General features: G+C 43.9%; 2 protein-coding genes across 9 annotated transcripts in view; one reads left to right on the forward strand and one right to left on the reverse strand.

The window, feature by feature from the left end:
- TOLLIP (toll interacting protein) lies at positions 1-14,702 on the forward strand. Of its 2 annotated transcripts, none has more exons than XM_061564382.1 (7): positions 1-1,465; positions 8,133-8,261; positions 8,872-9,054; positions 9,956-10,108; positions 10,684-10,747; positions 12,050-12,288; positions 12,501-14,702. In XM_061564382.1, exons 1-6 carry the CDS (start codon positions 1,430-1,432, stop codon positions 12,262-12,264), a joined length of 780 nt encoding a protein of 259 aa, XP_061420366.1. In that variant the 5' UTR covers positions 1-1,429; the 3' UTR covers positions 12,265-12,288; positions 12,501-14,702. The 2 variants fall into 2 exon arrangements, with proteins under 2 accessions (XP_061420366.1, XP_061420364.1); XM_061564380.1 differs by having other exon boundaries at positions 11-1,465; positions 12,050-12,265.
- LOC133350244 (serine/threonine-protein phosphatase 6 regulatory subunit 3-like) overlaps positions 14,436-26,286 on the reverse strand; it is a 23,606-nt gene continuing 11,755 nt past the window's right edge. For 2 of the 7 annotated variants that reach the window (XM_061564374.1, XM_061564373.1), the window contains exons 7-24: positions 25,455-25,568; positions 24,663-24,825; positions 23,296-23,448; positions 22,252-22,440; positions 22,032-22,096; positions 21,708-21,823; positions 21,506-21,591; positions 21,290-21,379; positions 21,028-21,125; positions 20,811-20,847; positions 20,505-20,638; positions 20,178-20,341; positions 19,528-19,756; positions 19,314-19,411; positions 18,810-19,158; positions 18,113-18,247; positions 17,373-17,495; positions 14,436-16,884 (exon numbers count right to left, since the gene is read on the reverse strand). In XM_061564374.1, coding sequence (XP_061420358.1) covers positions 16,830-16,884; positions 17,373-17,495; positions 18,113-18,247; positions 18,810-19,158; positions 19,314-19,411; positions 19,528-19,756; positions 20,178-20,341; positions 20,505-20,638; positions 20,811-20,847; positions 21,028-21,125; positions 21,290-21,379; positions 21,506-21,591; positions 21,708-21,823; positions 22,032-22,096; positions 22,252-22,440; positions 23,296-23,448; positions 24,663-24,825; positions 25,455-25,568 — 2,398 coding nt within the window. In that variant the 3' untranslated portion in view covers positions 14,436-16,829. The other 5 variants (XM_061564376.1, XM_061564378.1, XM_061564377.1 and 2 more) reach the window with 5 other exon arrangements.

Below are 26,286 nucleotides of genomic sequence, written 5' to 3' on the forward strand. Positions count from 1 at the left end.
GTTGGTGGGGGTGGTTGTGGTTGGTGGTGGGTGGTGGTTGGTTGTTGGTTGGTGGTGGTTGTGGTTGGTGGTGGTTGGTGGTTGGTTGGTGGTGGTTGTTGGTTGGTGGTGGTTGGTGGTTGTTGGTGGTTGGTTGGTGGTGGTTGTTGTTTGGTGGTGGGTGGTGGTGGTTGTTGTTGGTTGGTGGTGGTTGTTGTTGGTTGGTGGGTGGTGGTGGATGTGTGGTGGTGGTTGGTGGGTGGTGCTTGGTGTGGGTGGTGGTGGTGGTTGTGTGGTGGGTGTGTGATGGTGGGGTGGGTGGAGAGATGGTGGTGGGTGGAGAGATGGTGGTGGCGGGGCGGGGTGGCTGCTGGTGGTGGTGGGGCGGGTTGGGAGAGAAGGGACGGCGGAAGCAAGAGGAACACACACACAGAGCCCGCCCGCCAGCCAGACTCGTGTTGTTCAATAGCAGCGGCGAGAAGAGGGCATTTCGCACGCAGTGTTAACTCGCCGCGCATAGGCGCGCCACGTTCACAGTGGGCGCACACAAGGGTAGCCCTGTTGGAGCACACTGCAGCAGTGATCACACCACACACACACACAGCCACACACACACACAAAGCAACGACAACAACAACAGCAGCAAGCGACAACACAGCGCACACAAACAGCACGCAGTTGGAACATTGCTGCGACATCGCATCCGTAGAGGCGGGCAGCAGCAGCAACAACAGGGAGGCTCAACATTCTACACCACCACCATCATCATCACCAAACCAACCAACCATCACCAAAGCAGCAGCTATTATTCCAGCAGACAGACGTGTTGGCTTCCCAGCAAACCTCCTCCTCCTCTCTCCGTCTTCATCCGTCGTGCATTTTGAATATTTTACGGGCGGTGCCATTTGCGGCGCATTTCGCGGCGTTTCCGCCGCTGTCCACGCGGTTTGTTGTGTTGGGGGCCTGGGCCACTTCGCTACCGCGGTGGTCGTGAGAGTTTTAGATAAAGAACGACGAGAAGGGAGATTGTTTTACATCGGGTAGGTGGGGTGGGTGGGGTAGGGGTGGAGGTGGCTGCAGACAAAGAGATTAGGACCGAGAAGGAGATTATCGCGGGCGAGGGGGAGAGAATTTGCAGCAGGAGACCGCAGAGAGAGGAGGGCCTGAGTTGGATACCGGCGAAGGCGATCAACCACCACCAACAACAACACACCAACACCACCACCAACAACAACACAACACCACCACCAACAACACACCACCACCAACAACACACCACCACCAACAACACACCACCACCAACAAAACCACCAACACCACCACCAACACCACCACAAACACCAACACCACCACCACCAACAACACCATCACCCCACCAACACCACCAACAACACCACCAACAACACACCACCACCACAAACACCACCAACACAGCTGGACTCAAGGAGGCATGGCGATGGCATCGTTTGCCACGGCGAGGGGACAGGTACGTGCCATGCTGCTGATGATGCTGCTGCTGTTGTTGATGTGTCGATATCTCATGAGCATTGGTCGTTTGAAGTCGTGATGTGTCAACCGCTGTTATTATTGATACGTGAGCACCCACAGAACTAACGTGGGATGGGGTGGGCCCTCTGCTAATTCTGTAATGCAATTGCTGTTCTTTTAGTAACGACAGCAAATGTTGAGCCAGTGGTGTGCATGTGTTTGTATGGTGGCGGTGGCCGGAAATTCGCATGCCGATGATAATTGGTTTTTTACCCTTCTATCTGGCAACAAAACTGACACCTTTTTACAAGGAGTCATGTTTGCATAGACCACAATACCTGCAGTCATAATGCAAACAACAAACATAACTCTGATAATTTTTTGTTTTTTTTGTTTGCATTATGACTGCAGGTATTGTGGTCTATGCAAACATGACTCCTTGTAAAAGGTGTCAGTTTTGTTGCCAGATAGAAGGGTAAAAAAACAATTATCATATTTTTACTGGAAAATGAGGTTCCCATAGTGTCGCATGCCGATGTTTAATTGCCAGCCGTGGTCGATCTTGCTGTTGGATGAGTCCTCATCCGCTGACTGTCAAGAGGACCACCTCCACCTTGCACCTTGACACGAGAGCGTCCTTCATCCCCTCCTCGGGATGTTAAAGCCCCAATGTGCAGTGCCACTTAAAATGTATAACAATGGTTTAATTCGCGTTTGCGTCTTTTAATTGTGTAAAGCAAAAAAAAACCCACCCCAGTGAAAGCTACTTGCCCCACAGTATTATTATATTGTGACCGTGCAGCGTGGTTATAATGTGAATAATATAGCTCATGGGAGGCAGAGATAACAGCCAACATTTTGGGTTAATCATGATTGTGGCCGTGTAAATGTGTGCGGGTATGTGTATCTTATATTTTAAAGGGCTTCCATCCCATTATCGTCCGTATTTTTAGAATTTGTTTTATATCTTTACAGACGCCGTGTACATTGGCTCCCCAATGTCTATGTCCTCATCCAGCAGTGGATTGATTGCCAGAACGGGGCTGCGTATTTACAGCATACTGATGTAACGTTGTAAAACTCTAACATTAATCACGCAGTTAATGTAAGCGATGACAGATTAAACCATTTATTTTGCGCCCAAAAGTCTGCCAATACTTAATGACAAGGAGCTCGTCTCCTGCATCGGGATGATTTGGTAAATTCCCTTAATAGAGTTGTTGTGATGAGCAGTTGATTTGGAAGTAAGAATGTGTGTCGTACACCCTCCTCCACCCGACAAAGCCAATTAGTAACACGTGCTAGATGAATTAACTGCAGCAGCAGCAGCAGCAGCACACAAGTTCTGTATATTGAAACAATAATAGGCTTTACCCTTTCTGGAAATAAATCAGGTGTTAAGATTTTTAATTGGTTTATATTTGTGTTATTTCATTATTTCCCTTCTACTTGACTTTACCGAAAGAACCAAGACTATAAATAGGTTTTAAGATGTTCAAACACCAAATAGAAACCTTTTGCAAGCAATCAAGTCTGCAATAACCGCACGCACTTGTGGTGGACATGCAAGCAAAACATGCCCTGATAATGAATACTGTATATGGCATTGTCTTGGAAATTGACGAGCCTACAGCAGAGACAGCAGTTTTCATCATGACCTACTCTCAAAAGGCGAACAGTTGCAAAAACCAAATTTACTATCACAGCAATTACAGCTTTGGGTGAGCAGCTACAAAATGGGACATTTGTTGTTGTTACTGCTAAAAATGCCCCATACTGTTAGTCCGTACGTTGTGGATTTTTCTGACCAAATACTGTATGTCGAGTGGGAGAAGGCTGTATGACACCCACGTTTTTTTATGACGTGATCTGACCCAAACATCAGTGTGGAATCATACTCGCCCACGTTGTTAGATTTACAGTTTGGCTTGGGAGAGGAAACAAGTCCACATACCAGGAAGATAACACACTCAGCTCTGCAGTTAGAAAACGCATTGTGTTCGCGTTAACAGTGCTCTCCACAGGACCACATTTACCTTTATGATGTCGTAATACGTACGTTGCATGTACTTATATGAAACGGTTGTTTGTGTGGGTGGGTGTATATACGTAAATGTGTTTGGAAACTGACGAAAATTATAACCTACTTGAATATTTGTGTGGCCTAGTGGTGGGATGTTGGCACTACACAGGGGGCATTGATAGAAAATACTGATTCGGCCGTGGAGAAGTATGCAATATATTTATAGTTTACCAGGTAAATCCCCGCTGAAACTATGAGCTAATTTTCAGAGGTGATCTGGCCGCACATGATGGCTCGTCTTTGTGGTTTATCACTTGCGCGAATGTATAGTAGCCAAATAATTTCAATGAATGTGGCTAAATGCGGAGGGCAAAACCACGGGGGACACGGTGACAAAACGCCCTCGACTATCACGGGGGAGAAAAAGGGAACACGCACAATACAAATATACAACAGCCATCGTCAGGGTCTGGGATCGAACTCATGCCCTAATGCGTGCCAGGTGAGGGCGATGACATCTCCCGGCCACCGCGGTGCCCCGATGGTGAAAAAAAAAACCACGACCCACACGGCCGTGGGGAGGCCCTCATCCAGAAGTGGATTGATACCAGAGGTCGCAAACGGGTTTTGATTGCTTACCCGTACCCGGCCGCATCAGGGTCGCAAACGGGTACCCGTACCCGGCCGGGTACGGGCATCGGGTACCTGATTGCGACCTCTGGGATGAAGCCATGTTGCAGGCGTGGGTGGGTTCATTCTAGGAACTTGAATTGTGAGAAGAGACAAGACGTTGGGAAATGAGTGACAAACGGTTATTCACCAGTGACTCACGGTCTACCCGTACCCGGCCGCACCAGGGTCGCAAACGGGTACCCGTACCCAGCCGGGTACGGGTAGTCGGGTATCGGGTAGGGTACGGGTATCGGGTACCCGGTTGCGCCCTCTGATTGATACAACGAATGCCAAGTATTATATGCACACCCAAAAATATCCTCTTGTACTATTGGATTATACGGACTACTGAACTGTGGTTGTGATTTTGAGACCACTTGGCCTCGTCGTACAAATGTGGAATTTTCACCTGTGGCGGCTCATGGCTGGAAAGAGGGTGGGCCCATTCCTTGATTGAATACTGTGCTCCAGTAATATGTCAATCCACTTCCGAATGAGGGCCTTCCCATGCCGTTTGGGGTCGTGGGGTGTCATTCAAGCCATACTTCACCATGCTGGGCGGTGCAGGTTTGTGATGGCGGGAGAAGGATCGACGTAGGATCATAGAAGAATCACTGTGCTGTACTTGAACAGATTTTGTTGCACTGTCCTCGGCTGCCCACCACGCAACCCCACAGCCTGTAACACCTGTGACGTGTGGATGTAACCCCCCATCCAAGCATTGTCCAGGATCAACTTTGCTTAGCTTTCAGAGATTGACAAATTTGGGCACGTTCCGGTCGATCTAGTCATAGGCAGTACACACTGCCCACTATGTACACGTTCCAGTTGATCTAGTCCAGGGGTCGGCAACCTACGGCTCCGGAGCCGCATGCGGCTCTTTACGGGCTGCTTCTTGACGATATGTACGTATGTACAGTATGTACTCAGATGCATTGCGGCTCTTGAAATACTGAATTTTGTACCGAATTGGAAAGAAATGGCTCTTCTTGTTATTTTGGTTGCCGACCCCTGATCTAGTCATAGGCAGTATACACTGCCCACTATGTATTGAAGCGTGCATGATTCTTCCACTTTAATTTTGGCACACTTGAGGTGACAGGGAGCCAACAAGGCAAAACATTGTATTTGACCAGAGGACACTTTTTTTAACCTTCGACAATATTTGCCTGTATTTACAGTACGTCTGTAAGCAGGTTTGCATCTACAAACATGACCTTCCCATGTATTTTCTCCATCTACTTTGTGGAATTGTCATGTTTGAATTGGCCGTTACCCTGTTTTCCCCGGTCACCGTACAGTATTGTATTAATAAAGTTGTATCTAATAGGGTACGTTTCGGGCAGTGGCTCTTCACAGAACAAGAGAGGTAGTCCCTCTACCTCACTCTACCTCTCTGGCCTTCCTGTGTGATTTGAAGAAAGGGCATTGCCCATTCTATAATTTTTTTAAAAGGTAGAATTATTGATGAATGTGAGGATATTTCTCTTCTTGGTTCTTTCGGTAAAGTCACGTAGAATGGAAACAATAAAAATAATAAAATAAAACATAATAAAATAATTCTCACGACGTTTCGGCCACAACGCAAGCAGCCGTCATCAGGTGAAGACCAGGTCTCCCCGACAGAGGTGAGAATTATTTTATTATGTTTAAATTTTATTATTTTTATTGTTTCCATTCTAAGTGACTTTACCGAAGAACCAAGAAGATGAATCCCTGCAGTCACGAAAGCTTTAAATCGTGAGGATATTTGTTGTTATTTTTGCTTGTGCACCACTGCCAATGCAGTATCGGGAGCTCGAGTGATTCACGAAGCCCCACTTGGGCCATGATTTGTTCTCCTCCGTGCTCCTGGTCATATTTTGTTTTGTCTTATCTGTGGTGTTCTTGTCGAAATTTTTTTATGATGCTCATATTTTAGATTTTAAGATGTTTGTGTGCTTGGTCGAAATGCTAAGCGTTTTGAGATGCAATTTACTCTATATAAAAACATTAGTTTGTATTGATGAACTTAACTAAGCTGTAGATTTGTTTATTATAATCTAGTTGAAGGATGCTGCCCATGGCGTAATGGTCAGCACCTTGGAGTTTGAAATACAGCGGTTGCCGGTTCTATCTCCTGGTGCGGCAGCCAAATAAATTATTTTCTTTTTTAAATTCCCTCGCTTCCATCCACCCAGCAGTATGGCTACACCAAAGTCTGGCAGGTCGCCTCTGGCGGGGTGAAGTATGGATACTCCCACCTCTTCCACGGCATCTTGCCAGCCTAGTGGAGTAGGTCAAATTACCCTCCAGTGGAGCTCTCTAAAGCTCCCTCTAGTGGAGGCTTTTCCACCAGCAGTGGTGTGAGGAAGTAATTTGACGACTACACCATTATTACCTTTTAATGTGATTGAAATGATCTGGAGCATTTGGATAAGGGAGAGCCCAACTAAGGTCTGCTTACGAGTCGGTGAAAATGCCAGCTGTACGAACAGCCCAACTTAGGGCATCTGTAGGATTTGTTGGGTTTAGTATTATGAATCTGTGAGGCTCAACGAGGCACTTGAATGGAATGAAGGTGTGCAAATGTTTGGCACAAAGCCAGTGCAGTAGTGTTTACCATGAACATCTGAGCCCTTCTTTGTGCCTTGGGGTATTTATTTTTTGACTGGAGATGTTATTTTAGTCACATTTGCATTATTCTTCTGTGAGGGGGTCAATGAAAATAAGTTTGCACATTGAACCACACAGTTATTTATTAACTCAAACGTTCTGAACTTTTATTCTTAACTACAGCCAAGATGTAAAACAAAACAAAATTCCCGATTAAACCTCGGCCCAAATGCACACGGTTTAAAAATTGTTTTTTACTGGGCAAAGGAAAAGGCACATTTGAGAAATTCGTGTTCAATTGTATAATTGTATTGTGTTGCTGGAGATGTTCACTGCACACTGAATGAAGGCCTAAACTAATGGATGGAGGAGATGAATGCCAGACTGTATAAAAAGAATAGTTGAATAATAGGAAATGAGGACTGCATTTGGTCCGCTTTTAATAGACCTTATCCTTGTTTTCTAATAATCAGGCTGCAGCTTATTAAGCAAAGCACATCACTGGGATGACACGCAGTATTGTACCTTCAAAGTCAGTTGGGAATGTCTTGTTGCAAAACATGTATACATGGTTTGAACGTATTACATAGCAGGTGTCAATGCTTTTACAAAAGTGGACATCTGGTTTGGCTATTCCAGAGCGAGGGCCATTGTGAGTTTAATTTGATTTTGTGTTGGCCAATCTGTGCACATGTATTCTCAAGGCAGGGTAATAATGTCTTCAACCAGGTTGACAGATTCAATTTCACTCTTTGTAACTGCAGGCTATGTTGTATTATCAACCGGAAACGACCAAATTAATTCCAGTTGCCATTGGTGATACATTTAGCACAACTGCTGGTGATATAAGCTATTTTGTACTTTTGTCAATCAAACTTATAGATTTCGTTTCCACCTGACATCTTGGGATGTTCGATTTTCTGGTGCCTCGTCATTTATTGCCAACATTCGCTGGCTCTGTAATATGTAAGCCAGGGTTCTTTATCTACAGTTTGTGGCCAAAATAATATCATTAGCGTGTGCTGGCGGGCTACATGACATCATGCTATGATGGCAAATAACTTCTTAATATTATAACCTGCATGTATGTCACCACTTAATGTTTCACTTAGGTCTCTCAGCTCTCGTTTATCTTCCTTTAATCTCACTAATCTTAATGTCGAGTCTACAGCTCAGTTATCTTTGTCTCTTGTTCGTCGTTTTATATCACACTAAGCCGCATCTCTTTTCCATCTAGTCGAGCTGTAGCTCGACTTCTCTTGCCACTCCTCAGCGGGGGTCATTCTGGGAGCTGTTATGGACCCAATTACGGCACGCGGGTCACAAGTGAAAGAAGCCTGTTCTAAGCCATGGACGTCGGTGGCGTCTGTGACAGGTATACCTGGGCGAGCTGCCGCACGACTTCCTGCGCATTTCCCCCACGGCTGAGCAGCAAGCCGCCCGGCCCAACGAGCTCGCCCGCCCCATGCTGCCCCTTGGCCGACTCAGCATAACAGTGATGCAGGTGCGTTACTCGCCGCGGCGCTCTCCTGCATCACGCTGCATTACACTGCACAACATGGTGCGAGGTATGTGTGTACGTATGTTGAACTTCCATCTCACGGCACGTAGCCAACCATGCTAATCGGAAGACGTAATAAAGTACGTTCAAAACAAATATGTGTTTTAAAGTTCATCGTATGCATGTTTGCATGACCTGTGGACTAATGATAGCAGTTTTGTTCAAGACTGGTTTCTATACAGGAGTGGTTATTTTTTAGATGCTTTCCAACTGAGGTGGAAATGGTTTATTGCATTTGTGGACGGGGTGGGGAGGGACCCATTTACTCATGTGATATCACCCAATATGAACGAAGCTGTTGTGTGTGTTGCTGATAAGGACCTATACCCCATTGAAAACTGGCGTAGAGCAAATGGGACTTTTAAAAATATGCACATTTATTTTTGCACTGACAACTACCCATCGGGCTTCTGGACTGCCAATTAAATTCTTCCAAGGACAAAACGCACGTTGAAGAGCATTGCAGAATCCATTCGTTAGCATGACTTTCCTAATTTGTTTGTTTTGTCTTGTTTTATTGCAGCAGTCTCTTGCCCCCCTTGTCCGTATGTAGGCCAGGCTGGTGAAGAACTATGGAGTGACGCGCATGGACCCGTACTGCCGTATCCGGGCGGGTTACGCTGTTTGCGAGACTCCCACAGCCCAGAACGGAGCCAAGAACCCCCGCTGGAACAAAACCATCCACTGCAATATACCCCCGGGGGTTGACTTCTTCTACCTGGAGATATTCGACGAGGTATTTGAAAGCCACCAACTCGCTTCACGCGGCCTCTGTGTGTCGGGAAGTATTCAAAAGGCAGCGTTGCTTTAAATGTCTGTTTTGGTTATTTAAGGTGGCTGTCACTGCTTAGGGGAGGTGTCGGGGTGTGTGCGGGGGGGGGGGGGAACCTTTTCCTGACCAAAGGCCGAATAGGAATTCCAATTACCTCTGGGTGGGCCCACGCATTTCACACACGACTCGTTACTTCTGTCATTGCAAAGAGGCCATTTGCAGTCATAGAGGTCATCGAGCGTTGTTAAAAATCATTTAAAGTTGCCACGTCGAAAATACGTAGTTTAACATCCAATTGATACGGCAAAGGTGCGTGCTTACAGTGACGGATACATGTTGTTTGCGAGTCGTTTTGCAGTGGTAGATCTCGTGTGGCTGCAGGCCGTATGAAATGAAGTCACATGTCATATCCGATCTTGATTTGAAGCTTTCATGACTGCGGGAATCCATACTGTTTGGTTCTTTCGGTAAAGTCACGTAGGCATAAAATAAAATAAATCACGACGTTTCGGGCGCAACACAAGCGTCCGTCACCATGTTTCCCTTAAGGTTTCCTACCCCTGGCTTTGGGTCATTGTCATGTTGAAATCTTTTTTTTACCAGAATGTAAATCATAATTATTTTAGAAACAGGGACTATCCACGCGAGGGCTCATTTGTCAGGTAATTAGAACCGCTTTTCTCATCTTTTCATAGAGTTTCAATAAAGCGTCGCGGTCAATACTAGGAATTTGAAATTCTGCGAAAGAGTCTGGTGCACGAGTACACGTGAAGTGCAACAGCCCCGCAAAGTGCACTGTGTGCGGGAGTGGGGGCCTGAATGATGTCGCCGTTTCCTCTATTGTGGGGGTGGGGGGTGAACACAGAGGGCCTTTTCCACCGACGACCGCATAGCCTGGGCACACATCCCCATCGCTGAACACGTCAAGCGGGGCGAGACGGCCGACGAGTGGTTCCTGCTTAGCGGCCGCCAAGGAGAGGACAAGGAGGGTACTATTAATCTGCTCCTACAATACACGGTGAGCAGCGCTTTGCACTCGGTATTTTGGGTGGGGAATCAACACGGCGTGTGCACCCTATTAAATACGCCCCGAATGACCAAATCGCCGGCAGGGATGTGCCCGATCTCGCAAGATAAGCAGGGTTCAGTTTGCACAAACGAGTTTTTGCAGTCCTTGCGGTGATGCATGGTGATCGGCAGAGGACAGTGCGGTGAAATCTGTTGTCCTGTGTTAGTATGCTTGCTGCCTTCATAAATCAACACTGGCCAGCGTGAAGCACGGTCAAATAACCCCCATGACCAGCACGGCGTGGGGCGGCCCTCATCCAGCAGTGGATTGACAAAATGACTGTACATGTATGATAAATACATGTACAGTGTTTATATCACACTTGTACAAACCTCTCAATCGTGAAGGAACGTAATGACTAGCTGCATGATTTGATGTTTTTAAGGCCACCGCATTTCTGGTTTCCCATCCCCCCCTCCCTGCTGCAATACGCGGTAGGAAAGTGGTCAGTGTTGTGGAAAATTGCATCCCTATCTGCTCAAGCAGGACAGCAATGGTTAATGTGTGAAATTTCCTTACACCAGATGGTGCAGCCCCAGCCCCAGGAAACTCTACAGGCTTACTACCAATCTGCTGGCTACATCCCAGGTACTGCATGTGATGAACTGTATATCCATCATCGCAAACACTTATACGGTTATGATGTATTTTATTAGTGGGACGTATTTTAAGCGACTGGTGTAAAGAAAATAAATAATCTGAAGCATGCCATTTATAAATTAGCATTCTGTACTTCCCAAGTGTAAAAATCAAACGTGGATATGTTTCAAGTTATCAGTGGTGGTTTGACTCGGTGTGCAACATAGCATTTGAAAAAATATATACTCGTATGCTCATGACACGTGCATTGAATCATGCAAGAATCATTCGACCTGTAGAATATGTACATGCCCTGCGACCCGATGCATTTCGTGAATATTTTCACAATGGTTGTACTTGCATACTGTACTTCTGCGTAGGTTTCGGCAGTTGTGCTGTATAGCTGTGAAGTGTTTTTGGATTGTAGCACGTGTTGTTCGTCATAGCGTCCGATTTTTCGCTGTGTGCTGGGGAGCTTCCGCAGGAATTGAAGATACGACCTCAATACACACGAGTATTGTGCTTGTTTGCCGTATTGGTTTGCTCACGGACAGTAGGCACATTCTCGCATTAAAAACAAATGCAGAGCGGTGGGGGAATGATGAAAAATTCGAATAGGCTTTTTACCCCTTCTGGTAATAAAACAGGTGTTAAGATGTTCAAAAACCGGATACCTATTGCAAGGCATCAAGTCTGCGTTAACCACACATACTTATGGCAAAACATGAAGACAAACATGCTGATAATATACACATTTTCTTTTAAATTGATTGGCCTACACCAGAGGCTTTGTCTCACCATGTGTTAAACCGGAGAATGCCGAAAGGCGAGCAGTACAAAGGCAATGCAGGCATCACAATATTAACAGCTCGCATTGAGCAGTTACATCTACGGGGAGCATTTGTGCCAGTATCAAAACGAAAAAATTAACCCGTAAAAAAAAGTTTTTCACTATAAATCCTTTATATGCGTGGTGGCTAGAGTCCTTTCGTCCTCTGGCTTGAGATGGCTGCCACCTATGGGTCAGATGATTGCCTGCCACCATTAAGCAATTGGTAATTAAATATAATTTATTTTTTCCTAAAAAGTGTAAAGTTATGGAATTTTTTTTCACGAAAATAAATTGTCACGCACATTGAGTGTGCAAAATGTCAGCTCGATTGGATCACGGGAAGTGGGTTAAAAAACGACCGAAAGATTTGCACGGTCTTAAGTGCGCAAGCAAGCAAGTGAACTTAATATAAAGGATAAAAAAAAAAATAGATGCCACACGGTGGTGGAATCTTCACACGATTGGACAAACCCCTGCAGTGGCAGTTGGCGAGGTGGTGGTGGTGCCTGGCGGCGAAGCAGTAGCCCAGCCCCCATCGGCCCCACCGCAGACGGCGCCCGCCCCAGACACGGAGGTGCAAGCGCTGCGCGAGGTGTTCCCGGGACTTGAGCCTGAGTTGGTGCGCTCTGTGCTGGAGGCGCAAAGCGGTAACCGGGAGGCCGCCATCAATGCTCTGCTCCAGATCAGCAACTGAGGTGGGACAGCTCGGCTTTGGGGGGTACGTCTCTCGTTAAAGGGCGTGCGCACTTCTCGGACCAGCGTTGTAGATGCCACTTTGATAGTCTCTTGTATGAAAAAATGCGATTTGGCCACCGTTTTGGTCGCTTGCCCCTTTTGTACAAAGCCTTTGTTGCACTGTGGTTTGAGCACTGGTTGTTACCGTTTTGATTTTGTCATTTGTTTGTGTTTTTGGTTTGTATCTGTTTGCAGAGGACGCAAGGCAAGATTGTCAAGTCTTGAGTTTACCGATCCCATAAACGGCTTCTCGGCATGTTCTATATTGATAGGGGTCTGTGCTGTGTCCTTGGGTCAAATTATATCAACAAATCCTGAGTCATGGGAGAGTCCTGCACCTGTGTCAGGTGCCGATATTTTGCTATCCGTTTTTTTTTTATCTCTGCTCCCTTAAAGTGTAAGACGTCAGTATCACCACTCACACTTTTTTCCTGAATGGTGTGAGTATATTGCTTAAGCTGTCCATAAGCCAAGAGGGTTTCATGGTAATGTGACGAGCACTGGATGAACTTGTATGGTGCATGGTTTGCAGTATGTGACCTTTTAGTGTTAGGCACGATGTGGGCTGTATCCCAGGACAGGTTCCAATGGCTACAAAAACACCACCGAGTAAGCAGATACATTTTATTGGCATTTTAACCCAACGGTACTGTTATATACTTTCAAATGGATGTCTGAAGGGCAGTTTCAACCCTGAAATATACACTTTGAAGTGATTTTTTTTTTACAGAGTATGAAGTTCTATTTGCACATCAAGTAGCAGCCATTAATATCGTTTAACATTTGTTGGTACATTCCACATTTCTAATTCCTATTTTGAATTTGTCAAGAATGTTCTGCCATGCAATTCTGTATTTTCCTAGATACCTGGGTATGCAGTGTTTTAAATTAGCCTCTGGAAAATATTTAATACCCTGTAATGGTAAAACCAGCTTAAAGTACAGACTAAAGTATTTACCTTAAAAAGATACCTAAATGCTAATTCTTTTTTAGTACTACTGTGAAATTGTAATATATTAAGGGGTTTGAAAAAGCGGTGCATCTGTATACTAGTATTTGAAAATTGTATAGCTTCATTCCTGTTAATCACTGTTTTTCGTCACTGTTGACTGGAGTGTATAATGTGAAACTCGTACATGCCAAGCAACCAACTTTCACCAGCTTGCTTAGATATAGTGTTGTAAATATTTGACGATATACTGTATATGGATTCTTATTAAGCATTTGTTTTTACAAAATGTTAAATTAGCAGCCATTTAAGAAACAAACCTCATGAACCCAACTGCCAGCAGTTTCAGAGTGCACAGTAATGTGCATGTCTTCATTGGTTGGTTTACTGTTGTGGAAACCCACTTGTTTACATGTTTTTATAATGCTCTCTTTTAGAGACAGCAAAACTATCATATCTCACTTTAACAGCAAATAACTATTTGAAATGAGTTGTTCCTTGTACCGAATACCGTATTGTTTTCCAAGTAATGACATCTTCATTCAAATGAACAGAAATATACTCATTGGGTCGACCCTATAAAGGTCTTTGTGTTCACCCATGTTATCAATGCAGTTGGGAACTTAACCCCCCTTGTGGTGCAGTTTTATAAAAAGGGAAGCAATGTCTTTAAAAATAAAACTGAATTTCAATATTGAATTCAAGTCTCTGCAGTTTTGCTTATGGGCTTGCCAAAGTGTAATATAAACGTGGTAACTGCATTTGTTTAAAATGGCCTCATCCATAGTGGATAAATACATATTCGAGAGATAAGAATGGGAATAATTATAACCAGTAAAAACAAAGTTTTTCACTATAAATCCTTTATATGCGTGGCAGCTAGTCCTCTCGTCCTCTGGCTTGAGATGGCTGCCACCTATGGGTCAGATGATTGCATTGCACCATTAAGCAATTGGTAATTAAATATATTATTTTTGTCCTAAAAAGTGTAAAATTTTGGGGAAAAAATTTCACGAACATTAATTGTCACGCACAACGAGTCTTTGTGGAAAATGTCAGCTCGATTAGATCACGGGAAGTGGGTTAAAAAACGACCGAAAGATTTGCACGGTCCTAAGCAAGCAAGTGAACTTAATATAAAGGATTTAAAAATCAGCATTACATTCTGGAACACATTGAAGTATTTTTTTTTAAACTTTATTCACAATAAAAGATCAATACATCTGCACATTAGTTTGTCAGAAAACATGCCAGAACTACATTTATCAAAAGTTTTAGATACACTTTAAAATTTGAATAACACAAATTATCACCAAGTTGTAAATTATCCGTGGACTATACAAAGCGTTGGTTGAGGCGCGCACACATACAGCGGATGAGCATTTACAATGTTTGTACAGCTGTGTAACCAATGAGGGGTGTGCCAGGTAATAAAGGTGTAAACACTGCCCAAACTGCATGTTTTTTTTCCAGTCCTTGTATCAGTGGCTTTATATTAAAAAAATCCTGGGGAAAAGTCTAATTATGTTTCAAATCTACAACAGATAACCAAAAATAAGAATGCGTGTAAGATCATTTGTTTTTATAATGCTTGACTTGACCATGAATTTTTTTTTAAATGAGAAATACCATAGTGTAATAAAACAGTTCCAGAGGTGATTAGCCCCTCCCCACAACCTGAGTATTGGCAGTAATTATTTTAAATTATTTTTTATTTGAATACACTAACCTGCCTCCCTCCTCCCCCCATCCCTAATATCTCTAAACAAATTATACACTGCATTGTTTGGCAAGTCTACTTAATTGCCTAAATCACAATAAAGGAAACAAGTAAAATATTTGCATGCAAACATTTTAGTGTTTGGTATATAAGCTTTTAATGTCCCTCTAATTTGCAAAAAGGGAAACAAGCAATCACTGGTGTACAGCCCAGGAAGGAAAAGTGCAAACGGGGTTACATATCCTTGCGAAAAAGAGACAGGAACAATTTGGCAATATTTTCTCCAGGGGTATTTTCAAGATTATCTCAAGTTTATTTTTGTAGTACTGCAATATATACAATTTGAATGCGCACCTGATATGCACACCCCTGCAAGGTCAGTGTATACCACTGTACACCAGCTGCCACTCTTTATACAACCGAACCAGTCCTTAAAACGCATTTTTTTACGAAATTGCTCACACTTTCAAAAGATTTTTTTTGTCAAATATTATTGCATTATATTTCTGAGAAAATAGAAACAAAGCTATTCTCATCCAAAGTATATTGATGGTATTTTATTAAGAGGAAACACTGCTCAGAAGCAGCATACCCTGCTTGACGCATTTTATAATTTTTTAAAGTAAAGTTTCACCATATTTAACACAATGTGTGCAGACTAAATGAATTTCCACGTTACACAGCTAGCAAACTTACATGGAAGACAAAATGTTATTGATTTTTTTTTAGGCATAAGAAAACAAATCTCGATTGTAATCAGAAAACATAGCATAGGTAACATCGCAAAGCAAATTCACAGCCTTTGCTTTAGAGATCACCTTGTGCGCCCCAGATTCTGTGATGATACTAAACACTAAGGTAATGAAGAGCACACCATACGTGCTTGTATGCCCCTGCTTTTCATCCCCCAGTGTTCCAGCCTCCCGAAGCCACCTTTAAAAAAGTATAAAATAAATAAATCTGCTAAGCTTTGGCTTTTCGAAGCAGTGGTTGAAACAAGAACTGGATACAGCTGAGAAACAGAAAATGTCACTTGTCACGAGGACATTGTGTCGTGTTGTGCCCCAGCTCATTAAGTGACACACACTGCCAAAAGATAGTGAGGTAGCCTTAACTACAAAAGTTTTGATGACGATGCAAAGTTTATTCTACAATTAACAATTCCTTAATTGCACTGGCCTATTATCACTTACATTGCTCTTTGTCTTTAAAAAGACATTCTCTGTCGAAAATTATCTTCAAAGCTCTTCTGAAGTGGAAGATCATCTTGTACGCATAAACCATGCACCCATTGCTGTATAGATAAATGTCGATTTGGGACTGCTGCGCTGAATCATTGACAAAGTAAGGTTTAACATTGCATTGGCTTGTTAAAAAGCAGTACTTACAATAAAGTACAATGAAGAAATTCATCAACTGCTACATATTGCTAAGTGTCGAAACATAGCTCGAGAAGCAGAGAGGGAAGCTTTTCGGAGGCTTTAGATTTGACAATTGCAATTTTTACATTGTTAGTATACTGCCAGTGTAATTCCAAATGAACCTCAACGAATAGCAGCATAAGAATTTGGGCAGAAGGAAGATCCGATAAGATCTGCACACCGATTTACTAACACTTATACCTCTCCAGCCCTCCCCAACGCTTTTGCACTCACTGGCGTCAATACGCCACCGAACTTTAATAATTCATGCAATTGTGCATTTTAAAACCAGGACATTTTCCTTCTTGTAGGCAATGTTTTTTTTATAACAAGATACTCAAGCCATAAGTGTGCTACCTGGCTGAGGTGTCGCGCAGCCCCAACGCCAGCTGCTGAACTCAACTCATCGGTCGGGAACTGTGACTCAGCGTAGGTCACAATGGGCCATTCACTGTAGCATCAGTGACTGTAAGAAGCTGAACAGGTGGCCTAAAAAAAAAATCACAAGCACAAACTCATGATCAATATATGTATATATATTTTTTACTGTAACATTCACAATATTAAAAGTCCAATTAATTAAAATGTCGGTGTAACAAAGGGCACTTAGTAAAGTTCATGTATTTAAATAGTCCTCAACTTCGCAAAATATCTCCTGCACAAGAGGTTCTGCAATTGGACTCGAACAAAGCAGCGTCAGAATAATCCACTGAAATTGCAGCGACCGTTCTCTATACAAGAATAGAACTAAACAGTTCATCACCAAAACCGACATAAAATAACCACCACAAACTACAGCTGTAAAGGATGGTGATTTATTGAAGACTTCCTAAAGAAATATTTGCATCTGGTATATTACACAATACATTACAGGAGCTTTACATTTTACACATTTCATGTGGCCTTTGATATTTCTACGCGATGGGAGTTCACATCATTGCTGGGAGGAATTTTAGTTTCAACACGAATGGGCATACTTTGTTTCTGTTGCCGAGCAACCTTCCTGCATTGGCCCATTTGCCAGTGCAGGCAATCGACCAACGGCTTCCACTTTGGCCGCAGATTCTGCTTCAGTGCAAGTGGACGGACTCATCTTCGGGCTGCCACAGACAAGGAGGCACACCCATTCAGTCAGCACACAACACAAAGCACTTCCATGCAAAAATGACAAATCATTGGGCAAATATCACATTTACTTGGTGCAGTGGAATTAGTATGTAACGCATCAACCACTCGGCAATTCTAAGTGTGATTCAGGACTGTGGTTTTATTCAATAAATTGATTTTTGTCCCACTTTTTAACATGTTTTTTGGTGCTGACGTTAAGAAAAAAACGCCACTTTTTTTAAAATTATCTTTCTGTGGATTTCACACCTGATGATAATTGCTTATGTTGCAGTCGAAACGTCGTGAGAATTTTATTGATTTATATTTTTATTATTTTATTGTTTCCCTTCTACATGACTTTACCGAAAGAACCAAGAATATGAATCCCTGCAGTCACGAAAGCTTTAAATCAAAATGTTTTGTAAACTTGTATTCATACCATTAGCCGGAATGTAAAATTAGCACAATTTGCGTAAACGCTTTTGACGCATGTGTCATGAGCTTTTAGAATCTACCAAATTATGAATCATTACATTACAGCCTTAGATATTAATTAGGCTGTGTCTCAGTTGAAATGCATGTGGCAAAACTTGACAAAGGCTTTGCAAACCTGCTGATAGGGCTGATATCACGCTGGCTGGCCAAACATCCACCTTCCGAAGCGGGTGATTTATCAGCTGTTATAGGCACGGCAGGTGTAACAGCAGGACAGCTGGCTTGACGAGTTTGCAATGATGATGGAGAACTGCAAACAGCAATAACAACTATTTAGCGACTCAATTGCAAAACGCGTGATATATTGCACAACATTAGACGTGCAGTGCCGAAATATCACACTTGCAAAGAAATATGATTGCAATGTCAAAAACCTACCAGCTACAGGTGACACTGATCAGTCTGAAGCAATAAGCACATTTAAGGAAAAGAATAACAGCAATGAAATATTTATTTTCACACAAATTGTATTAAATATAACAACGGACTTTTGTAAAGGATTACAGCAAGGTACTTCAAAAAGTTTAAACGGCAATTTTACACTTACCAAAAGATCCTAACCACTATTTTCTCCCTGCCACCGCATTTAATGAAAGAGAAAAGGTCTCCAAGTTCATTGGCAAAAAATTACCACCAGAATCAAAAACAGCACCATATAAAAATGTTTTAACATTTGGATTACGTATTACTTTTTAAGGATGAACATACTGCTACGAAAGACTTAATTGCAAAGCGATTAAGTAAAATACGTTGAGCAGTGACGGAATAAAAAACCAATGCAAGGTCCTCATATGGATAACAGCGTATCCCACCTGGTAGACTTGGGGTTTGCAGAAACGGCTGGACTCAGCCTAGACTGTTGGTCAACTTCAGTCAAGGTCTTGACAGGTGAGTTTTCTGCACACTGCGGCGTAGAGGCAGCTGCAACGGGGTTGACCGCCAGCGCCGCCCCCTCGCTGGGTGTCCCTGCAGCGCTCGCTGATGCTAGGCCGGTCGTAGGCGACACGCCCTCCTTGGCCGGGTCGTCTGCTTTGTGCTGTGACGGACGGGGGGCATCTGCCGCCAGGGTGGTTTTGGTAGGGTCTGCATGGGTGGAAGGATGCTGCTCTTTGTCCTGTGGTTTTTTGGGAGACTTCAGGGGCTCGGGTCCTGCGTGTACTGCTATTAAAAACACACATTTGGCCATCAAGAGCACATTAACGGCATTAGAAAAGCTCCGTGTAAAGCAAAGGCAAGCTGTAAAAAGCATATTCATAAAACGACAACTGAATTACAGTACATGGGTTATCTTAAAAGAAGAAGCACTTTGCAATCACCTGGTTCCAGTAGATTAGGTTGGCTTTCATTGTGCTCCTCAGGCTCTGCCCCCGTCTCCATTGCCGTAGGCGACTGAATGGCATCCTCGACTTGGGCACTGAGACAGACACACGAAAGAGCACACCAACAGCTGAGCACCGCAAAAACATTTTTAAGTGCAGCAACCACATGACTGCAAGCGGACGAAGGTTTGCATTTTGAGTTGACCCTCACGGTGCTGCTGCTGCTGCTGCTGCGGGTCTGATGGCACAGCCCTGGGGGGGGTTGCTTCGCTCTACACTCGCCGCCTCCATGGGCTGCACGACGCTGGCTCCGAGTGGCAGCGGGGCTGAGGGCTCTTGCATCTCCATGGCAACCGGAGGTTGTGACGTGCAGTCATTGATTTCCATGGCAACAGGCGTTGTGGTAGTCTCACCCGTCTCCATTGCGACATCTTCCACATCTGGTGCGCAAATGTTTTAGAGAATTAAATAATAGAAACATGCTTATCCAATAAAACGGTAGAAACTTTGAAATGGCAGTGAATGTCATTGTTTCAATTCGAAGACAATGTTCAATTGCTTAGCTGAGAACTGCTTTCACTTGTTACATAAACACATATATACACCTTCTTGGTTCTTTCGGTAAAGTCACGTAGAAGGGAAATAATAAAAATAAAACATAATCAAATACAATTCTGACGACGTTTCGGCCACAACGCAAGCAGCCGTCCTCAGGTGAAGAACAGAACAGGTATGTCGGAAAGACAGCGTCTGAATGACCACCACCAACCGAAAGAACCAAGAAGATAAATCCCTGCAGTCACGAAAGCTTTAAATCGAAACATATATATACACGTTAATTGTAAGGACGCCGAAACTTGCCTGTGGCGGCCGGATCAACTTCCATCTTCTCATACGAGTTTGTTGCTGCCGGCGCCGGTTTCTCCGGTGAGTGGAACACGTCCCCAGATCCTCCGTCGCCCTCCTCCGAGTCCGAGCTGCCCTCGCTCTCTTCTCCATCGCCGTCACTCTTACCCGGCGTGCTGCTGGATGTGCACGCAGACATGTGACGCACGCAGGGCAAGGGAGCATGGCAATGAGCTCCTGCAGCTGAACATCTGTGAATAATCCCCCCCCCCAGGTTGAATGTCGTGAGCATTTGAAGGGAACAAAAATACTTTTAGGGTTTGCACGTGGTTTTCAAATTACCTTTGTCTGGCCAGAACGGCAGTCTGGTAAAAGGTCTCCTTATCTTCCCAGATATCTTCCTCTTCATCCGAGCCGCTATCTTCAAAACGCCGCCGAGATTCACCACTGCCTGATCCGTATGGGTTCAAAACCGGCTGCAGCACAAGAGTCTATGTTAGGAGCTGAACACATGATCACTTATTTCAAAAGTACACGTGATTATGCTCAATGCTCGACGACTGGTACATTTGTTTTCATCCCAAAATTAAACGATAATTTTAGAAGCCGAAATAATATTTAAGCCATACTGCCAAAAAATCCACTTACATCAAAACTGAGGTCAGAAATTCTGTCGAAGGAAGTACTGTAAAAAAAAATCAGAACACTCCATCAATTATCGCAAAGTAGTTTGTAAAACTGCAGAATACGACGATTAATGAAAATAATCTTTTTATCTATCAATTTACAATTATATTTAAAAAAATGGAACGACTTTCTTATTGGGATTAAATTTAAGCCTCGAATAAAACAAAAACATTCTTACTTGACTCTGTCCTCCTGCCCAGCAAATTCATCTTCATTGAAGCCAAACTGATCAACAAAGTTGGAAGTCATCTGCTGCATCTGGTAATCATAAAAGGTCTGGTTCAGCCAGCACCCAGGAAGCAAACGGTTCACAGGAGCCACAACTGATATCACAGATCAGTGCCACCACAAGGCACCAAGGCATTGAGGAGTTACAAAACTCAAATTGTAAGTGTGTGCACATACAATACATGTTGCACTGGACTATGCACTTGTTATACCTGCTGCACAGCAAATTCTGATGGAAATCCTATGTTCCTCAAGTCGGACTCATCCTCATCCTCCGATGAATGGAGTACTGGAGTACTGACCTATCAGGACGAAAAAAGAGATGATCAAAGAAAACATAGCAGGCAAAGCCTTGCCAATTGTTAAATATGAAATATATAAAACGGATCAACAGCTGAACTATAACAAATTCTGGGAGCGCTTCGTACCAGGTCCGTGGTATTTCTCTTAATCATTTCCGCAAGCGGTCCTTCAATGAAGCCCTCCCACTTTTCTCTGTACATATCTGGTAGACCTACGGCAAAAATGGACAGCAGAAACACAACAAATTATATACAACCACAAACACAAATGCCACTAAATGTCAGGACTTCTCCACTCGACCTGTATGTAGTTCAGCACTCCGCATACCCTTCAGCTGCTCCTGTATGAGCTCTTGGTTGGGGCCTTTCCCAGAATTTTGTATGAGGCAGTTGGCTACTCGTGTCAGGTGGCCCATGTAACCACGCCGCCTTCCTCCGTTTGCCCTGCACAAGAGCACATACCATTTCAGGACAATGTCAAGGGTCACTGCTCCTGTTATTTAGCTACCAAGATGAGGGTTTACACATTGTATTGCATAGAATCTAGGAGCCCAAAGTGGCTATTTGTTGGTCAAGAAAGCGTGTACGTGAAACAACTTATTTTACGACAGTTTGCCAACTTGCAAAAGAAAGACAATCGAAAACAACTCACTGTTCTTTGCTGTTGCTTTCCCAGGCGTCTAGTGTTCTCTCAACTAGCCTGCAGTTTTGGAACAGCTGTAAAACAGACAGGCATACACAACGCCTTCAAGGAGCCATACAACAACGTAAATACATCCTCGTCAGATAACACTCATGCTTGTTGCTTATTTTGACCTCAAGCGTGACGAAAATAAAAAAGTGTTAATTCCCAAGGGTACCCGTAAACGCACGTGTGCAATGAGTGAGCTGTCCGCCTTGGCGTTTTCCGCGGGATCAGCTTCAGGCCCCTGGCTCTCGGAAGCCTCCTCCTGGACGGGTGGTGGTGGTGGGGTCATCACGGGACGACTCAGCACGGCCGTCAGGCACTGCTCCACCTGCAGGTGCAGGAAGTTGTTCCACACATACTGGAAGAACAGGTCCTGCAATGGAGAAGGAATGGAACAGGCCAATAGATTACACAGGTAGGAACAACAGTTCCACACTGCCCACCAGGGATTATTTGTCTGTCTGTCGTGCATAGCCACGCCCTCGATTTGTATTTCATAGAGCGCTTCGGGCGGGCTCAGCACCACGTGAAGCGCCGCGTGACACGGATCGCACGAATGCGCTGTCCAACCAAGTTCCTAGCTGCCCACTCCGAAGTAACATGTTCAACTCCCCAACCGATATAGACAATAGAACAGCCCTTAACGACCACCCCTGTTAATGACTAATCGCTTAAGGACAGGCCTCCGTAGAACACAATGTGTTCACTTACCGACCATTTCCCTGTTAACGATAGGCTGTTGTAGGTACACTACAGATGGAACATTTTACTTGTGTTTAAATTGTACATGATGCTCGGAGCAGCTATTCACCCTGCTCATGGCAAGTCATTATATAATTTACATCTTACTGTGGCAAAGAGCATTAGTCACTACAGTGATGTATGCATCACTGTGATGCACCAACCTCCTTCCCTCACCAATATCCAATGGGAAAAGGTGGTCCAGAGATGCATTATCATAACAGTTGACACCGAGGTAAATAAGAGTACATTGTACTCACGTAGGAGTGCCATTTGTCTAATTAGCGGTAGCCACTTCATCAATAAAAGTATATTTTATCATACAGATATGTAAAGATTTATTTCAATTCTATCATTTTATATTCATAAACTCGATATTTTGTCCCGAAGAGTTGACCAAGGATGGGATGCCTGAACCAACAAAAATACACATTTGCAGACAGACAAACACTATACCACTGATCCACAAAGTTGTCATGGCCCGTACCAACAGTACGTTGATCGTGTCAAGTTCCATTAGCTCTACATTGATGCTGGACACGTTGCTCTGCAGAATCGCAGCCAGAAGCTTCACCACATGCAGGCGGGTGTTACCCAGTGGAGGATCCAGAGAGCCGGCAGTAGTTATCATGGCAGCCTTCTGTTGATAAAAAAAAATAAAAATAATACAGACCTGTTATTTACACGTAATTTCCATGGGTGTCACACAAACTGCAGTCGTTTACTCGGTTTAAAAATTATACGGTACTACAAGAAGCCAACGCCCACGTGCTTTCAAGTACATAATGAGAGAGCTATGAACATTTAACATTCCTGTGCATCTATACTATAAACAAACTTTTTTTATTTTACCAGCTAAGGCCCAACTGAGCTATGTAGCTCTTCTTCAGAAGCGACCTGGCTACAAATGATAGCTCAGCAAAGTGGCTTATTCACGTGGAAATGCAGAGTAGCCAAATAATCTAAACACACATGTTGAGTCTAAATGTGGAGGGGAAAACTGGAGGACCCAGAGAAAAATCCACGCGACCACGGGGAGAACATGCAAACTCCAAATATACAGCAGGCGTCAGGGTCGGGATCGAACCCACAAACTCCTGTATACCAGGCGAGGTAGGTAACATCTCGCCACCGTGGCATCCTTACATATACAACCCTCATTTGTCAATCCACTGCTGGATGAGGGCCTATTCACCCCTGGTCATAGCAGTTACAAGGCCAGACATCATGTTGGTCAGTGGGGGGGGGGGAGGTTGGAGTGTGAGGCATGGATGCAAAGAAGTACCGAACAATAGATTTGACTTGCACTGCCCTCTGCTGCCAACCACATTTCCATGCAGCCTTGTGACAACCTGTTTGCTCATGGCAGTCACCCATCGAAGCACTACCCAGGCTCAACTCTGCTCAGCTTCTGATAATGGATGGGACTGGGCACATTCCAAGTGATTTGGTAATAGGCTGTCCATCTATAAGGTAGTAAATATGTAGATTGCAGACCTGCAACTGTTTTCTCATGCTACTGCTGGAGGAAGGGCCTCCACTAGCCGTGGCTCTAGACAGACTTCTCTCGAGGGTATTTTGCCGATTCTTCCACGCTGGCCAAACATCTTGGAAGAGGTGGATGTACCCCCACTTGACCTCACATGTGACCTGCTTTGTCATCTGTAGTGTACTCATTTATACTGCTGAGTAAACAACACCCCGTTGTTTCAACTGCCACGCCGAGAGATAGAATCGGTGACCTCTGGATTGCAAGTCCAGCGTGCTAATCGTTGCAGCATCGCGTGCATTTATAACGCTCTAATAATTGCCATGGGAGCTAAGATGTGGCGTTAGACCAGCTGCATTAGAAACCTTGGGTGGCTGTAGCAGCAGCTGGTGGAGATCGCTGAGTTTGGGCTTGATGCCCAGCAAGACCGAGCGGTTAACTGCAGGAGACGATTGCTCCAATGCATTTGGAAACATGTCTAACCCTTCGGCCCTGCACATGATGCCTCCAAACATCTCTTCTGGGTACCTAACGCAAGCCACAAAGACATACAAATCGTGTAATTCTCCAAAGCACACACAATCAATGGCAATCGTTTAAATTTGAATAACTGCTTTAGAGCACAAAAAAAAAACGACTTGACCTGCTTAATAAGTAATGGACCATTGCCTTAACATGCTCTAGTTTGGAAAATCAAGCTTAAATATGTTAAGATGTAGTGCTCTATGAGTAGCAAATTGGAATACAAGTCACGTTGCAGTCAAGGTATAAATCGTCATTGGGTACTAAACCAAAGATGTAAACTTGTTTTTTTGCAATGACTCACGTGCTATGCATCTCATTTTCACAACACAAAAAGACTGTAATTAGCAGCATTAATCACTGACATTAAGTCAATATTCAAGATATATTGGCAAGTCAAACCCTATTCTTTTCAATGGCAATGTCATTTGGGAAGACACGTCTTTAGTGATTGTCTCAAGACACAGCTAATATTGATGTTGTTTTATTCCAACCAACATTTTTCATGGACGAAGATTCCAGCATAAACTCATGACAAAAATGCAAAGCCAATTCAGACACACAAATATAATCATAACGGGCATTAACTATTGTGCCGTTTTACACGGACTCTGCATCGTGAAATCTTCTCTTACCCTGGGCGGCGCGTTTCCAACAAGGTGAGCAGCACCTGTATGCCGCTGACCAGGGCAGTCTCATTCATCTCTCCATCCAACATGGTGTTTAACAGCTGTTCAACGGTCTCTTGCCTGTATGAAGAGGGGGGGGGGGGGAACCCAGCACAAGCTGTTTTAGATCAATGTGAACAAGAAATAAAATTATGATATAATTTATCTCGGAAAACCTCACCGAGTCTCGCAGTGGACCAGCAATGGGAAATTTGCTGAATTCCCATTTTTTGGCAAGTACCGCGGTGGCGAGATGTTAACTACCTCGCCTGGTATACAGGAGGTTGTGGGTTCGAACCAGACCCGGACGCCTGTATATTTGGAGTTTGTATGTTGTCACCATAGTTGTGTGGACTTTTCCCTCCACAATCAGAAACATAAGTTTCAAGTATTTGGCTGCGATACATTTCCACATAAGCTATAATTTGTGGCTGGGTTGCTTCTGAAAAAGAGCTATATAGCTAAGTGGGCCTTACCGGGTATAGTAAAAAAATTTAGTTTTAAAGTGTGTTTTACATGAGATGGAACTGGAGTATCTGAATAAGACTTGTGCATGTGAGAGAGAACTAAAATGTCTGCATGGATAGGGTACTGAACCCATTTGTAGCCAACTATTGGCCACCTTGCAACCCAAAAAGTTTTGGGATGTCACCGATATATTTGATCCACCAACCCTTGCCTTCAAAACTGTGGATTACAGGCATGCACCACCACATAAGGTTCATAGTGTGCATGTATGCTAACATGATGCGTACATGGATACCATGCTCCTGTAGATACCATGCTTGCAGCAGTGACA

The sequence above is a fragment of the Lethenteron reissneri genome, chromosome 33 (genome assembly GCF_015708825.2).
Source record: "Lethenteron reissneri isolate LAM-NWPU_2019-01 chromosome 33, ASM1570882v1, whole genome shotgun sequence".
Taxonomy (NCBI): Eukaryota; Metazoa; Chordata; class Hyperoartia; order Petromyzontiformes; family Petromyzontidae; genus Lethenteron; species Lethenteron reissneri.